Source organism: Coturnix japonica, chromosome 1, assembly GCF_054131305.1.
Source record: "Coturnix japonica strain WE chromosome 1, WE-NBRP24, whole genome shotgun sequence".
NCBI classification, from domain to species: domain Eukaryota; kingdom Metazoa; phylum Chordata; class Aves; order Galliformes; family Phasianidae; genus Coturnix; species Coturnix japonica.
Window position 1 is genome coordinate 157,749,666 of NC_140663.1, and position 18,663 is coordinate 157,768,328.

Consider the following 18,663-nt stretch of genomic DNA (forward strand, 5'->3'; position numbering starts at 1 on the left):
GTGTCCAATTCATTAGACAAGGATAGAGTGGCTCATATGTGTAATTAATTATTGGCAGGTTTATGTTCAAGAAGGTGCCAGATGCTATGCATTTTCTAGGTGCTATCTGGATCTCTGATCTGTAATGTTTCCTGCCATATTAAACATCTGCTCAGAACATACTTCTGTGCACAGGAACTTCAGAAATGCAAGAGTTAAATCTTAAAAAAATCAGATGAATGTTGTCCTCTTTACTTTCCAGTATTTATAAAGAAATCTTTTAAAGACATCGAAAAAGCTTCATTATGTGAAAGAAAACTGTTCTGTAACTGGTGTGGAGGCATTTACAGTTTGAAGATCTCACTGTGGATAAATAACACAGACTGTGCTGTGGCACTTTCTCTTCGGTTCCTCTGAAAGTAACATATTCTGAAAAGGTGTGAAAAATGCAAAACTTTGAAACTCAGGTCTGCTGGAGTGCATGTCAAGAAATGGGTAGATCTGAGTATCCAAATAACCTTTCATCATTTCATTGCTCCTACCATCCGGTCTTCTGGAAACTGAGTGTTATTTTCTGCCTCCATCATTATTGGAATTGTCAATGTTCCTCTATAGGAGCACCTTCGGTCCCAAGGCAGTCAGAGAAAAAAAACACAATATGGAGCCTTCCAGTAAGACGATAAGAACTAATCACAGACAGAAAATTGATTGCAACCAGCACATCAAATCTGAACAGCCAATAAGTAGAGGTTTCAAATTCCTTATTTTTTCTGCTTATGAAGGGCTTACAAAATGTGTAGACTGGATTTCAATCAGCATCAGTAGTTCTAATCATATCAGTTGCAGGATTTCAAGGGTTTTCTTTTCTTGTTTAAAAGTTAGCATGAAAATGAAATACATTAAAGCATCCTCATTCCTAAGAAACAATCAAGTCTTTTGACACTATAAAGTCATTTAACATACAGTTTGTAATAACTCATGCTTTTAAACTTCCTATGGTCATCATTCCCATCTAGTTATCTAAACAAGGCTTACTGAAAGTTTTCAGATGGTAGCATGATTTCAATGTGATCTTTTTGCAAGTCTTTCTCAGTGGAAGATAAAAAGAAACCCTACTTCCACAAATTGAGGAAAGTTGTCTTCTGGAGGACTGAGCCAGGCAACTGACAGACTGAGCTGTGGTAAGTCTGCAGCATGATTTCTTATCAGACAGAACAGAATGTACTCTGAGACAAGCAGGGACCATGCAGAGGAAGGAGCAAAAGCTATAAGGAGCAGAGGAGAGATGCATTATGAACTCCTTAACCTTGGAAACTTCATGCCTCTGTACAAACCAAAGAATCCATAATATTTCTGATCCTGACTGACACTCTGCAAATGACACTAGCTTGACCATTGCAAAACACCTTTCCCACGTGAACATTTTTTTAACTTTCACCTTGATTTCTATCAGGAATCATCTGATGTCCGGTAGGACTGAGATCATATTGCACTCCTAGCCTGCAGCTCAGCATTCAGTGATTGTGCTGCACTATCACTGGTTTTATTGATCCTTCCCTCTGCTGTCCATAGCCTCAGAACAACATAAAATGTGCAGATGGACCAGATGAGCTTTGTTCCATTTATTCACTGCAAAAAGATAGTGTGCCCCCAAAGCTAGTGGGCTTCAGTGTAATGAAAACTTCACTAAAAATAAGAATTATTCTTGTATATATATGTATACATATATGTCTATAAAATCTGGAAAGAGACTTATTTCACAGTGATCTGAACAGTCACCTCTGTGCCTCAAATACATTATATATTTCCAACAGCATCTGACCAACAGCAGAACAAGCAGAAAAGCACCTTGTCTTACAGATCTCTGCAGATATCTAGGTGACACTGTGGTATATCTGCTATGACCATATGAATAAATGCAGAGATTGCAACACGAGAGGAAATGATAATGCAGACTTAATACCATTAAGTGCAGGGGATAGCCCAGAGGAAATGGGGGTTCACAGGTTTCTAAGTGATACTGAAGCACAAAAACCATTTGGCAATTATATTATATTTTCCCTCTCGAGAATCTATCTTCAAAATTCAGATTTAGAAAGAAAATGTAATATTCTTATAAAGACCGTAATATTGTTCTCAATACTTGGTGGAAAGTCCTAATAAAGTTTTCCAATGTTATTTACTCTCATTTTGCATTCAGTTAGTAGAAAGATTAAGATATCTTGCATTATCTAACTACTTTTTCAACACTAGCACCAGATTCTCTCTCCTCTTTTAGTGGCCCAAATCAGTTTCTTGTGCTGTAGTACATAGAGTCTATTTATCTTCTATCCAGCAGTCACTCGTGCCTTGCTCTTTATTTTCCCCTTTTCCCCACTGCTGTATGTACATATTAATCCTAAAATACTGACTACAGAACTGGATGGCAGTAGGGTGGCTGAAGTTGTGCATAAAAATGAATCTAATATTTCTAAGCATTCGTGGATTGGACGTGTCTTTGTTGCCTGAGCACAAAGTTAAGAGTAGTCAGAGTACACTGACTGTTGTAACAATCCCTACATTCTTTTGGTGGCTTCTTCCCTCATCTGCTATGTCTGCGTCCTTTATTCCTAGAGATTGGACTCAGCATTTGGCTATGCTGAAATTTGTTTTTTGTTTTTTTTCTTGAGATGAAATTTATATATATATATATATATAAAAAAAAAAAAAAAAAGATTCAACATCTCTCTTCAGCAAAATGCACATTTTTTCTCATTTCTATGGCTTTATCTAATCAGGTAGCTTTGCCAGAAACAATTCAATACTGTAGTTGAGACTATTAATAAAAGTATCAAAGTAAGATAAAAAAGTGGATCAGAGGAGTTCCAACACTATGAATAGCTTCAGTTTTTACACATGTGCAGATAAATTTTAATTAAAGTAAATTTTAAGGACATAACACTATGCTTATCTTCACTTTCTGTCTCACTTGTTAATATTTATTCATTTATTATGTTCAGAATGTTTGTTACTTCCTGCTATGAATGGGAAGAAATACCAAAAGTCTTATTTGTTGAGAGAAAACATGGAGACTCAAACAAAAAAAAAATATTTTCTATGTGGTAGAGTGAGAGCACAGAATGAACAGGAAAGGAATGTTCTGCAAGTGCATGCGCTCACTCTGCTTTACAGCATCTGTGCTTCTGAGTACAGCAATAATGCAAAGGTGCTGAAAAGTTTCTAAGAGAAAGCCAAGGGCCATTTTAAGTATCTGATAGTATTTTTTTTCTTTCTTTTTATTTTGTTCCCCAAGGAAAGTATAAGGGTCTTCCTTCTCAGGAAAATTAATATGTTTTTCCTAATACAAAACGTGTATTGTTTGACGTAACCAGGAATAAATTGTGCCTGCACTGGTAGTTACCACAGTGATGTTGCACTTGAGGTCTTTGTGAGCTTTTAAAATAGTGGCATTCAGCACTCAATTCTATCTGTGGTTTCCAAAGGAATGTTTTGGGCTATTTTTTGATTGTTTCAAGAAATCTCCTGTCAAATGCCATACAAAGCTATTCCACCACCATTTCTATTGAATATTTTCATAGGGCCATGAGGTGAGTTAATGAACAGAAACAGTTTCTACTCTTGTTGGCAACAAAATGTTTTCTGTTTCATCTGATATGAATTGTGTATGTATCAGAAACCTATTAAATGTACGCCAAAGAATTTGTGAGAGCTCCTTTGGAGAAGGCATATCTGGCTGACACTCTACTTAAGTAATCACACAACAAAATTAAAAACATTGGTAAAGTTTATTTGGTATCTCAGCAAAGAGAAGTGAAAAGATCAGATGTGACTGTGTTTCCACTGGATTTATTGCAGTTTAAGACACTCAGTACAGCTGTACTGAAAATATTTTTACTCATCTGTGCTTAACAAAAAGAGGATATAACTTTTCTTTCAGATACAGATCATATTACACTTGCCTGTAACATTTTCACCTAAAAGCTAGAATGCTGTAATGCACTTTGCATGGAAGGTATTTGCAGACCATATGGAAACTAGAGTTAGTGAAAACATACCTGTGCAAGTGTCAAATGGAACTCCAAAACGAGTACAGCTAAGCTTAAATATGTGACCTACACATATTGCATGTTTGTTTCCAATTAGTTTCTATATGAACAATTTTAACCTTTGCAACTTCTGTTCTCTAAGGCATTAAAGAACCTGTTCTGTTGATGAACCACAGTAATAGAGGACTGTTTTTGGTATACTTTGTTTGAAGCTATTTGCAGTCAACTGCAAATCAATCAATTTTAAACTATCATTGAGGACACTTTCCATGTATACAAAGCTCTGGAAAACTGATGAAATATTTGAAAAACAGTGAAATGTGAGAATAACTTGTTTGGGGAAAAGGGACAGAAAAAAAAAGTAAGTAAATGGATGAAGAGTTTTACAAAAAATATATGTTATGCAGTATCAGATAGGGTTCTTGAATGTGATAGGATTCTTCTGCTACCAATCCACATGAACAAACATGAATTGTTAATGTCAATGTTAATTATGAATAAGAGTGGTCTTGGTATTTGGTCTAGATTTGCATCCAGATCACTTCAACTCCACTCAAAAGTTAAGAAGTCATTGCTAAGATACTAAATATCATTTCTTTCAAGAAAAGCTCTGCAAAAGTTTTCCATGGGACAGAATGTTGACACAAGTAAAAAGGAAAATGAGGTGGCATGGTTTGAATTTAAGATATTTTGTTGGAAGTTTGGGACAGACTAGGTGTCTGACAGACTAGGTGAAATAATAACCGTCCTATATACATTTCTCCAACTAGATATATTAACAACATCTACCTGATAGCATCAGGTATTCTGGATAGTTTTCATAATTAGCCTGCTTTAGAAGTAATAGAAATTATTTTCAGTTCAAAATTGCACATCTTCATTTTGCCATCAAGTTTGTCTGAAAGTTTTCAGATTTAAGCAAAATTTCTTAAAGAAAATTCTTTCTACCATATGCAGGTGTTGAAAGACAGCAAGAATAGAGAAGATATTTTAGGCTTGAATAATGAAAAAGATAACACCTTGTATAATGCAACAGATTTGTTTGCGGTGATCAATTTGAGAAAAAAAAAGCACCTTCAGACTTTATTAGTTCCTTCTTAATTGCTGTAAATACAACCTCTATACACAAAGCACAAATTAAACTATTTCATATAGAACTGTCAAGCTAAATACTACTTGTCAGTGAAAAAAAATAAAAATAAAAAATCAAGTTTAAATTATCCAAGTCCCACAGGATATTTGTGTACTCACATTATCTTGAATCACTCTATGAATAATCTCTGTTTTGCAGAGAGCACGTTCGAGGGGTAAGGCCACCATTAGTTTTCAGTAAACAGTGACAGGAAATTTATCAAAGTTAATTTTGTAATGGACCAGGAGAGAATTTAGCTTTTTTTTTTTATTATTATTATTTTTCAAGTGGAATTTAACTAAGCAAGATCAGTTTAGTTGAGATCAAGGGTGCAGTGAAGACAGCAAAGATGAGAAATACATAATGACTCTGAAAGCTGCTCTGTGAGTTACCTTTTAAGAAGAAAAGAAATCCAGCTACCTCAGAAGGAGAAAACAGACCCTCAGGTCCTGAGGCATGCAGTGTACAGATCTAACCTGTGTATGGATTAGTTCTTTACAGATTACTATTTCAATAACTTGGGGTGAAAGCACTGTTTTTTAGGAATTAGAAATAAGAACAATTGAAGAGAAAGGGAGATGTAACATAAAGAAAAAGTTGTGGGAGGGACAGAATTTTGAAACTCTCTGTTAAGGTTCATAATCAATGACTCATGAGAATGAACTGGATGCCTGAGTCACTGAAGACAGCATTCTGAAAGGCAGGCAAATGGATTATGGGAAGAATGCTACGACCAACAAAACCATGTCTCTGAAAGAGGCATCTAGCTTTTCAGTCATGTCATTTGCAGAAAACTGTTGGAGCCCTGTTTAAGTTTCAAGAACTGGATAATGTATTACAGATCTGAGGTGAAACAAAGACAATTTTATCTATATTGTATAAAAACTAAAGTGTAATTAAATGATTGCCAAAAAGAAGAGAGTAAATATGCTGTGAATTTTGCAGTTTTTACTGGAATGAAAGGTCTGATGAAATCCTTGAAACATTTTTACAGTCATCTAAATATTCTCAATGAATAACTCATTAAAGTGAGAGCAGCAATTTACTCATAGCTATGAAATAAACAATATAAAACATCTGAAGTTTCAGATAATTATAAAGCTACTTTACTATTCCTTGTATTAAAAATCTAGCAAAAAAAAAAAAACAAAACCAAAAACAAACAAAAAAACCAACAAAAAAAAAAAACAAAACAAAACAAAACAAAACAAAAAAAAACAACCAACCAACCAAAAAAAAAAAAAAAACCCAGCAAAAGGAAAAGGATATTTAAAAGATGTTAATCACAAACTGAAATACTTCTAGAATTACGAACAAAAGAAGGCCAATGTGAGGAAAAACAAAGACCCTAGGAAGACTAAAGTATTTAGAGAAAATGCATATATAGTAGAAGGAGTTAGAGGAACCTAACCATACTAGCCTAACTCTAACAACCCTCCAGAAAATCATGTCCCACATCCAAATGGTTTTTAAACACATCCAGGGATGGTGACTGAATCGCCAATCTGGACAGTCTATTCCAGTGCTTAACAACCCTTTCTGTAAAGACGTTTTCCCTGATATCAAACCTAAGCTTCCCCTGGAACAACTTGAAGCCATAATGACTTTTTCCTCTCAGAAAACAACAATACTTTGTGTAAGAATAATTCTGAAAGGAAAATATATATATATATATGTATTTGGCTGAATATGTGCTTCTGGATGTATGATGTAAGAACAGTGCATGCTCATGTCAATTCACCATTTTGTCTACATTAGAACTGATTCATTACTTAATGAATAATACTTAATACTTAAGCAAAAGCTTACCCAGTTCACACAGTCTCACAATTTCTGCATTACTTACTGTCTTACAAGGATATATTTTTGCAAATTTTATAACTACTTAGCAGTAACATTAACATTACTTTGCCTAAACAAAAAAAAACTTGAACATGTTCAAGGATACTTTTCTTAATCAATTTATCCAATCAGTCATTGCTATTTACTTCCCTAGGGACAACTCTCTACTAACGAACCTACCAAAGTAAAGAGTGTCCCTCCAAAACCCAGATCACATTCTTCGACCTATTTTCTTCCATGCAAATTCAATGCACTTTTTTTTTTTTTTTTTTTTTTTTTGTATTGTATCAGCAGTTTCTCAAAGTCAGGATGAAAATCACACAACTATTCTGAGAAGGAAATAGCATATTATGGAGAGGTTTTTGCATTCCAAAATGACAGAATGTTATGTTATTCCCAGAGCTACACAGCAACTTAGGAGAAAAAAGGGGGAAATAAAAGCAGATACATTACTTAAAAAAATAAAAATAAAAAAAAAGAAAAAAAGAAAAAGAAAAAAAAATTAAATAAGTGAAACCACAAGATATTAACAACCAATTCTTTGACTTTTCAAAATTCATTGAAAAGTAACATTTTTCATATCAACCTAGTAATAACTAAACAAAATATAATCTTGTAACAGAAACAGTACCTTCAATCAACAGCTCTTGTCCGTGACTGCCCAATAATGTTCGGGATAGAAAAGGGGCAAAATCAACAAAAATTTCTCGCAGGAGAGGGGCCACCTTCTCTAAGGCTCTCTCAAGCTTTGCCGTGATACTGTGGAAAAACAGAGATCATGATTTGAGGAAAGATTAAAAACTGGAATTTAAACGATGTCAAATCTGTTTTTAAAAGTTGCTCTAGGTTGCTTAGAGAAGAGGAAGACCATAATTTTATGGTACTTAAATGGTACAATGCAAACAAAAAGCCATTTCAGCCTCAAATTCTACAGCGTTTACAGGATACTGCAAAACAAGAACAAATTTTATTCTCATTTTTAAACATTATTAGAAGAATCATTTATCATTTTATTGTGCATCAATTAACGTTTTAAAGTTTATCATTTAAGAATGATAGGAACGTGGGATATTCAAGTATAACTATTGCACCCATCTCATCTTACTTTATACATACATTTGAGAGCTAGAAAAGTGTTTATATGTGTAAAACAGTCACAGATAGCTTGCTTTTTTCTTCAAGCTTTCACATAACAATATCTAGTATTTAAATGGTTGAATAGAAAATGCATGAGAAAGATCTAGCATAGAAGTCAAGGAAATCAACATTGTTTTCTTTTTCTTTGAATCTAAGGCAATATGATCACAAATTAAGCCAATCAGATTACTTTTTTATGCCCTCTTCACTTTCAAAACTTGACAGGGCCTAACACTTGTGTCCTCTGAAACTCATACACCAAGATTAAAAACTTTCAGTATTACTTCAGAAAAATAAATTATTACTCAAAAAATATAAATTACAGTACATACATATTCTGGTCTACCAATATATAAACATATATATTTTTCAGACTGCTTGTTGCAGGGAGCATTTTCTATGCATTGGAACTAAAACACCAAAATATTATTGGTGTTTAAAGGAATGTTAATAGGAAGAAGTTGCATTTATTGATAGAGAACAAGAGAATGAACACTGACTTTTAAATTTTCAGTAGTATCTACCATCTGTAAACTATAAAAAATTCAGAACTTTTCATTTGGGTCATATATGAACATTCCTTATTTTCTTTCAACATGCTGCTCTCCCGTTTCAAACTCAGATACTGGTTTTCTAATATTCTAAAGGGAGTTTCCATATCACCAGTCTTTGTTTCGTGATAGAGCTTCGCTTGACTTTACTTGAAAAACTGATGACTACCTTGGAGTTTTTCATTTGAAACATGAATCTGTACTAAGATTTTGCTGCTAGAGATAAGAACAAACAAACAAACAAACAAACTGCTAGACTTCTTTAACTTTGCACTGTAAATTTACTTGAAAGTTCTGATTTTAGAGTTCATTTAGCTCTGATTTATGTACAATTGAAAAAACTTTTATATTAGAATCCAGTGATGCAGATGGTTTGGATGGCTTGTTAATCAACACCCTGGATGATAATAAACACCTTGCTATTAAATGGATTGCTGATGGTTTTAGTATATTATGGGTCTATTAATGAGGAACTTAGGGTAGTATTCTGTGAAACAGTGAGATCAAAGTTTAGCACTCTACAAAATTACATATTAAATGTCAGAATTTAATATTTAAATGGATTTAAAAAAAGAAGAAGAAAAAAGTCTTGTTTGTCTTGGTTTAAATCCCTGGAGCATTTACATGTTGAAAACTGACAGGAGTTCTGGTCCTCTGATTTCAAAAATAACAAACAGAATTAAGAAAAAAGCGTAAAGAGAGTCCCAAAAATGACTCAGAAAAGCAGGTGGCCCATCTACTGAATTTTTGGTTCACACACATGCACAAAGAGCAGCAAGAGGACAGGCAGCCTGATCTGATATTACAGCTGCTTCTCATGTCTATTATACCTTATAATGCACCCTGCAATCACTTGGAAACTCTCTTTGGGGAATTCATAACTGAATTAATGACATTCTATAAACCATTAACAAGGTTTTCTCCACTCCACTTGAAGATATTTTTAAGTGCAAAGAAAATTTTAATACCATCCAAATTCAAGATTCTTTATTTTGCAAGTTAAAGGCAACACCTGTCAGAAAATAAATTATGTATGATACCTAAGTACACAAAAGTAATAACTTGGGACAGGGATGACCGAAAGAAGACAGCAGCAGAATCTGATTAGGAGAAACACTTTTTAAAGACTGAGCAAAAAAAAAAAAAAACAAAAAACAAAAACCAAATAATACTGTGAATAGTTCTTATAGGCTAAAGCTGGAGTTATCACAGATAAAGGAATGTAGATTTACTTTTAGAGAGAGAATTAGGTTTGCAGTTTGTTTAGTTCAGCCATGAAAATATGTTTACAAAAGCCTACAAAGAATACCAAGAACAGTTTTTAGTTGAACAGTTTGCTTTTTAGTTAAACCTAATGTAATACACAATATAAATTGCAGGGAACCCAAATAACTCTTTCAAAATAGTTCTTTGTTAAATCTTAATAAAAATCTGGAGTCCGAAGACCAGTGATTTATTTCAAGGGAAATGATAAAATTCCAACAAAAAACTTCATATAAAAATTTCTTGATATGCGAAGCGTATAACCCAATAGACAAGGAATTCTGGAAATTGATACTGTAAAAACTAACACTGCTATTTGAACCATTTAAATTACTTCCTTGGTAGGATTTTATGCTCAACAGTACCATGCCGTTAGATGTTATATGGGTGTACTTTCCTCTTCTAAATATAGCAAGTTTACAAATGTTTCGATTAAAGGAGAATCAATCTGTTCTTTGTCAACCAGCTTCTTTGGTTATTATATCTAACTTCTGTGTGTCTACTTGTGAATGTGAGTAAGAAAGGGAGAAAACCAGGGAATTGCAAACACGATTATCATCTGGACCTTGCAGTAAGGATGGATGCATTATTTTGTAATGGAAAAAGAAAACCCTTCTTTCAATTTTATGAACTTAACCACAAATTATTTAAAAATTCTATTGCTGAATAAACTAGTATATGAAGACAAGCAATAGGAAATTTAGAGGGTAAATTTGAAGGAGTATTAGCTATTCCATGGCATGTGTCTCTTGCTATACCAACTCAGATCTAGCGTGCCTTTTAGTTAGCTGGATGAATGCATGTCCGGTTTCACCCTCTCCAACCTAAATAGGGCCTTTGTTTGCTTAGAAGAGGTTTTCTCTCCACTTCCCAATGCCCTGTTGCCCAGCTGTGCTTGCATCCTGATTTTTGCTTTCATTGATAGCAAAGAGCTGGTCAGCTCTTAACAAAGTTTCAGAGTCTGGCATATTTCAAAGAAGTCACAATTTTCAGTGAAGTATTATTATAGTACAATTATAGCCTTTACATTCCTAGTATTGCACAAGTTTGTAAATACACATTGAATTATACAAATAACTACAGTAAGGCATACAAAAGAATCTGAAATACATTTTTATGTGTTTCAATATGTTTTCTTTAATACTGTTTTGTATGTATGAGGTTGTTGTAGGAAGAGAAATAGTAAAAGGTACAGCTCGAGTACCTCATGTTTTCAGCTGAATCCTCTGGCATTGGAGCAACAGTTTGGACAGCTGGGAGATTTTTGCTGGTAGCACCATTCACAAAGCTGGATGACGAAGAGGAAGAAGAAGATCCTGAGTCTACTGCACCTGTCCCCCAAAAAATACAGGTCTTAATTCAATCTGAAAAAAATATAGCTTTTAGAGACTTTTAATAAAGTTCTTGTCTTAGTAATCTACTTTTAAGTAAGGAAATCATGTTACTTACTCTAAAACAATTAAAAGCATTCAATGTGAGTATAATATAAATTAATACCTTATTTTGCTGATATAGTTATAATAAACTTAAATAACTACTGAAAGTACTGAAAGTCAGGCAAAATAAATCCTTACCTCATTTTCATTATTCCCAAATTATATTCCAAAGATGAAAATATTTTTACATCATCATGTAAAGCAAGATCTTTCTAAAATAGAGGTATATTTAAGATGAGCTTGAGAGGAGAATGGAAGCTTAACTATTATATTTTTTTCTATAGATACACACTTCTTGGCTGCCCAGTTGCAACTATAGGCAGAAAATAAAATAGAAATTTTAAAAAATAACAGAGAAAATAGAAAACACACATTCCTTCCGCAAGTAATGGAGGAAACCAATGTTCAAAAGAATAATAATACTCTAATAAGATTCTAATTTTTACTTTTTCAGTTTCTTTCCTCAAGTCAAGGAGTATGTTTAGACCATAAAGGCAGGGAGGGCAGTGAGGGTATCATTTCAATGGGTTGTGAACAGCTGCCCAGGAAAAAGATGCAGACAGAGTGTACATTTATACTTTATGTGATCTGGGTCAGAGCTGAGGGCTAAACTTAGACTCTAAATGCCAATCTATCATGTTTGCTGAAACGGCACTGTGAGTTCAGACTCTCTGAAGCAAAACAGAAAAGGCATACAGTGGCCATGAGCGGTAGCAAGAGAATCCTGATAAATGCTGTCAGTGTTCTGTTACACAGTCACCGCGTAATACATCATGCTAACATAGGTACCAACAATAGTGGTGTAGTTGGAGGGATGGCTGTGCTAACAGAGTTGAGGGTGACGAGCAATAAGGAGGATTTAGCCAGTTTAGCAATGAGAGGTGGAAGAGCCCAGAAACTGAAGCTTAGGGATCAACTGCACTGTTCTAACACTTTTTAAAATGATAACTGGTAGGTAACTCCTTGTTGCTGGTCAGTGTTAGTAATTGTGATACAGGTAAATACAGCTGCTTACATATATTGTTCAATTTCTTAAAATAATAAATAAAATCTCAGGAAAGCCTTTACAGTTTCTTAACTCCTTAGACAGCCATCTGACAATGAAGTCAAGTTCAAATACTGGTAGTGGTGAAAACGTTTTAGATAGGAGGGACAAATACATATGTACTTTTGCCTTTGAATATATTTTGTTGAAAAAGAACTTAGGTAAATGTTCTACTTTTGTCCGGTCAACTAAAAAGAGTTACATTCAAAACAATATCAAAATGAACTAGGCTTTCTTGTGCTGCTAACGCAACGATAGGTTCTTCTCCTTCCAAAGTTTCTTCATACTGGCTTTTATCTAAAAATAGCAGTTGCAAAGTTATTTAACCAGTGATGCCCCCAGCAGAGAAGGCTAAACAGACTATGGACTACATGTTTAACGTGGCCTAGAGAATCAGGGCAGGAATTACAGACATCAATTATTTAACAGCAGAAACAGATTCTTAACAAAATGAAGGAAAGAAATTTCTCAACAGAAACACTCAATGCATTGAAAGGGCATCAGTAACACGCATCTCATTTCATCATGACAGTGACATTGACTATGACAGTGATGACATAGAACATAAACACGGATTCCAATCCACGAATAACTTAAAACAAAGAAACAAACAAAAACCCCACACCTTCTTCAGAAGTCCAGCAAAGAACAGATCTCAAATATAAAATTACATTGGCATGGTATCTGTGACATACTGTAAAATCAGCTGTAAATAGGTTTGGGGGGACACCTAGTGTTTCTAAAAAAATTCTATAATGTTTCTTTTTCATCACAGTAAAAATCTCTGTTGTTTAATGAAATTATCTTTACTACTCTAAAGTCATTAGTTACATAGATGATTTTGCAGAGTCTGCATGTATATAAACGAGAAAACATGGATAATTGGCATTTACATCTCAAAAACTGACATACTGATAATTGTTTTAACTTAGTTAAAAATCATGAATTGAGGATTTAAATTTAATATTTATACATTTTCAATGTTATGCTAATTTTCATGGCTATTAATGCATTTTGCATTTCTAAACTGTTAATAATAAATTCAGACCTTTAAGTATATGTTGGCAAGGAAATACATTTCAAACAATTTCTTAAAAGAATCAATCAATATGTTTCATTTGGGGGAATTCATGCATAACAGACTTTACCAAATTAGACCACAAGAAGTTCAACACGCATATAGCGCATATAGTTCTGACTAATTAGATCTGATACTTGCTGGAGTTCTACCTAATCAATACTTTCCCATAAATCAAGCTAATCCACAGTCTGGGAGACAAAAACAGTTGCACTAAAAGTAAACAAAACAAAAACGTACCAGAAAAAGGAAAAAAAAAAAAAAAAAAAAAGTGATAAGATCTATTAAAAAAATTTACAAAAGAAACAAGAAAAAAATAAACCTTTCGACCACAGTGAACCATGGTATCTGCAAGACTGTCCTCTACTAGAAGTGGTATCAGAGATGTGACTCATTTTTAAATGCTATTACTTACAAAGAAGTGCTACTACATTCCAGCCAAAACACTCCAGATCTTTAACCAGTGAGGAGACTGAAAAGCTCACACTACTCAATACAATTTGGAAAACAAGATTTTCATTGTAGAATATTTTTTGCATGATACAAGAGGACCTAAAAGGAAATCCATTCAAGATTAACAGAAGTAGCTACACAAAAATGAAAGCATTTATAGAAATGATAACATTATTCAGAGCCTCTATTACTCCCATCTGCTTTAGGATTATTACATTTTTAGGTCTGTTTGTTTGTTTTATCCTTAGAAAAACAGAAAGTTATATTACCAGGTATTAGAGGTAATCTGTAAAAGGAAAGAAAAAAAAAAAATGAACAAATCTTCGTATTATTCCACAAAGTAGAAAAATGCCAAAAGCTTTCCCTTCATTTTCTGCAACCCCAGGGAGATTTTCATTTTCTCAACCTCTGACAGCAGTTGTGATGTCTGTGAAGAGAGCTCTCCTCTCAAGTGCTTTTGCTTAGTTTAGAAAGAAAACACAGCAAAGCTGGACATTTCAAAGGAGTTTAAGAAAAATCAGTTGCTCTCACAGTAAGGATTCATTTATGATAGCAAACCACAGCCTTCGTGGTCAACAGGCTCATTCACAAAAGACAATTCTACTATTACTATTTTGAATAATTAAGTTCTGTACTCCTTCTGTAGGTCACAATAAATGATTACTGAGAAAACACAACTGGAGTTAAATTAGGTAGATTCTTACTGAAAAACCTTCCAAAAAGGTCTGAATAATTTTGATTGACAGATAATTGCAAAAATAAAATAAAATAAAATAAAATAAAATAAAATAAAATAAAATAAAATAAAATAAAATAAAATAAAATAAAATAAAATAAAATAAAATAAAATAAAATAAAATAAATAAAATTGGAGCTCCACAATGTATGCTATATGCCTATCTAGGAGTCTTTAATTTCTTTGATGCATAACAAGGTATTGGTGTATATCATACAAGTATCCTTTACTGCTGAGCACTGGAAAAGTTAGTTCACTGGAATTCTCAACTTATTCAAAGGCTGCACAAGTCCAATGTGCAGTTTCAAAGACAGTAAAAATAGACCAAGAGAAAATTCTGTAACTAACAATGGACAAGATCCAATCTTCCTTTAAAAAAAAAAGAAAAACAAACAAATAAATAAATAATATATATATATATATATATATATATATATATATATATATATATATATATACACCTTTATTTGAAGAGTACAAAAACAGTAACAGGAAAGATGGCTGGAAAAAAAAATAAAAAAAAAATCACTAAAAACAACAAAACCAAAGAACAGACAGGAAAAATGAGGGTCACAAAAATATTGGAGGACAATACCTGTTGTATTAATCATACTTTTTGGTGTAGCTCCTGTTGCAGCAAAGATATTAGGTGTACTACCCGGCGGCAGTCCGCTTCCCGCTGTGGCGGCTCCAACTGTGGTCACAGCCAGGCTGCCTGGTGGGGGCTTCTTCACTGGTACGACCACACTCCTGCAGGAAAAGGAACAGCAGATTATGAAAACTCCACAGCAGAATCACCAAGGACTTTGTTTACTATGAGATTACACTCCACTATAACACTCTTGGTAAGGTCATACAATAATGGCAGTTTCCTTAATCTTTCTGGGTAGATGAAAGCTGTGTTAAGTAACTGTTGTCATTAGTTCCAGGTGATGATGAAAAACCTGACTTTTCTTTCAGTGCCTCCAAAATAGAAATGTGTCAACATTTATTGATAAGCTATTGACAACATTATGAGAACCTGTGTTCTAGATTTGCAAAGACAATGTTAAGATACTATGCTAATGTATCTTAGTATGCAAATACTAAGCATTTAATCACAGAACATGAATTTTATGCTCATTTGAAAATAATATTTAAAAATAAGCCTAGAGAATTTGTAAGCATTTTAGACGGGGACATGCCTTCCACATAAAAATGGAAGATATATATCACATATACATACATACACAGACACATATATATACAGATGACCTATGGCGTTCAAACAAGCATATTTTCACTTATGCTTATCTAATATTAAAGCACTTAGTCTTGCTAGATTTTAATTCAAAGCCTAGTGATGCAAATTGCACTGGTGATGCCATTGAGAAAGTTGTGTGCAACTGTTATTTTCTTTAGGTTATCTTGTTGACAGTGTACAAAGTGCTCACAAACAACATTTTTTTCTTTACTCTTTTCATAGGGGATCACCGCATCAGGTAAAATATCTATATTCTGTACAACAGTTTTAACTCTACCCTGAAGCAAGTACTTCCTAAAGGTAATTCTAGGCATACAGATGGTTTTCTGTCTCCTTCCATTTGCATTAGGAGATGAGTTAGCAGAATTCAATAGCTATTGATTAAGATAAGTGATCCTAAAAAATTCCTTTCCCCTGATGTTAATGATCCCCTACAATCCTTGCTGATATAGTGTGTTTATAGTACAGCCGCAGGTGCATAAAACTGAGCCTACAGTGGTAGACTAATCTGCTATGTAATGATATGAAATTTCCTAAGATTAGCTCCTGTCCAAGCAAAAAGATCTCTAGAGCAATTAATGCTTCAATCAAAGACTCTGTTTCTGGAATACTTGAACACTTGAGTTCAGGAATACTGAGTAGGAACTGACAAAAGCAGAGTCCCGACAGTGTCACTGAAACACAAGACATCTTGTGCATCTGAAGCAAAAGTATCTCCTGATTTTATTGATCTCAAAAGGAAATGAAACCATTCATTACCTACAGCATCTCTGTACAGAACTGCAATAAGGAAGCTAAGATTAGTGCCAATGAAGTACTAATTTGAATATCCCACAGGTGATAGAGCATAGGTACGGGCTGTGGCATTTCATCCTTGGGGATTACTCCTTTCCCTTTCCTTTTCCCTTCCCCTTTCTCTTTCTCTTTCCTTTCCCCTTTCCCTTTCCCTTTCCCTTTCCCTTTCCCTTTCCCTTTCCCTTTTCCTTTCCCTTTCCCTTTCCTTTTTCTCCCCTCTTCTCTCCTCCCCTGCCCTCCTCTCCCCTTCCCTCCCATCCCCTTTTCTTTCTACTTTCTTCTTCCTTTTCTTTTTCCTTTTCTTTTTAAGTAAAATATTTCTCTCATCCTATAAGGCCTCCTATTTCAATCTGTTAATTTGCTGATACAGTGTTACAGAACTATTTCCTATTTCTTTACTAACTTTCCCAAAAATATGAAGCCAAATTCAAAGTCTCTCTCCTTAGCTTCAGAGAGTTCACTGGTCTTTCACAGCATTCAAAAGATCATCTACATCGCAAAGCAAGGACTGCATATATTAAATTCATTCCTCAGACACAACAGACTGGCCTCCAGGTAAAGTTTAGAAGACCATTTTATTAAGAGCGTAAATTAAGACTGAAAATCAGCTCCTTTTGCAAAAAAAGGGACAGTCTTCCTCATGTTCCACAAGTACTGACATTCTATATGTGGTTCGTGTTCTTTTATGGTACGAATCAGGACATGAAGATAGGTCAGGTGTTATTTAATTTAAAATCATGAAGAAACATCATGAGAAACATCTCTGCCATAAGAGTATGTGATATCAGTGAGACACGATCCACCTAGCTGAAAGAAAATGCATTTTTCTGACATGTCATACATGGTAATCTTGTCAAAATGTCTCATTCCTACTAATAAAACAAGACAAAGCAAGCGAAAATACAGAATGACATGCAGATGAAGTAGACTAAGTAGACGTATGAACAACACAGTAGAATGAACAAAAAAACATGCAAAATAATCAAAGTAGCAACAGAGCGAGGAAAGTAAAACAGAATGACTGCTTTCAAGTTCAACACAAAACAACATTCTTTTAATCAAACCACTCCAATAGCCCATAGGGTGAAAGGAGAAGGCAAATCAAACCAAAGAAGCTTTATGAAAGATGCATAGTTATTTACCTGAAGATAATATAAATGGAAGAAATAAATTTATGTGATAGATGCCTTATATACAACCCTGACAGACATTCAGATATTTCTCTCATGAAGAAACAGAAATCTGTGAACTAGAAGGAAATATCATATGTAATTCTGACATTTCTTTTTAGGCTGTGTTTTACACAACATATTTCAGACTTCATTCCAAAATTGTTCACAATTTTCTGCAGCACATAATTCCAGTCCCAAATGCTCATCAATGAGTTAGTCAGCAAAGGCTTAGTACCAATTGACTGCAGCAACCAATTTTCTTTTTCAGTGCATCAGGTAGTTTGCAGTTCTAAAAAGAAATGTGCTTACTAATGAATATTCTGTTGCTCTGAGTGTCTTTCAAATTCTACATCAAGGTCTGAAGTAATCGTAATTCACATCTTGTTTAACATGAGCGCTGGTTCAACCTGAACATCACTCACACAGTGCATTAAACAACCTCAGCAAATGGCTACAGAATTTGTCCATGGTTTACTAATTCACATTAAATGTTTAGATAGAAAATTACACTGTTAATGAGTTGAAATGAAAATAAAATAAAAATAAAATTCTCAGGTAAGCTTTCTTTAAAATTTTAGCCGCTCAGTGCTGGTGACAGACAAATCAGATTGTACAGCAGTACATTTTCTCTCTCTCATTCTGATACACATTCTGAATCTCTTCTCCATTTTAAAATCCAAAAGCTCTCCATCTTAATCACTCTGGTCGATCTACAGGTAAGACATATAAGCCTCCAATACTGGATGTCTTCTACT

At 34.0% G+C, this 18,663-nt stretch overlaps 1 protein-coding gene across 20 annotated transcripts in view; it reads right to left on the reverse strand.

The window, feature by feature from the left end:
* NBEA (neurobeachin) overlaps positions 1–18,663 on the reverse strand; it is a 460,574-nt gene that overhangs the window by 262,064 nt on the left and 179,847 nt on the right. For 17 of the 20 annotated variants that reach the window (XM_085555249.1, XM_085555204.1, XM_085555257.1 and 14 more), the window contains 3 exons: positions 15,294–15,448; positions 11,155–11,281; positions 7,631–7,758 (listed from right to left, as the gene is read on the reverse strand). In XM_085555249.1, coding sequence (XP_085411375.1) covers positions 7,631–7,758; positions 11,155–11,281; positions 15,294–15,448 — 410 coding nt within the window. The remainder of the gene's footprint in view (positions 1–7,630; positions 7,759–11,154; positions 11,282–15,293; positions 15,449–18,663) is intronic. The other 3 variants (XM_085555247.1, XM_085555222.1, XM_085555202.1) reach the window with 1 other exon arrangement.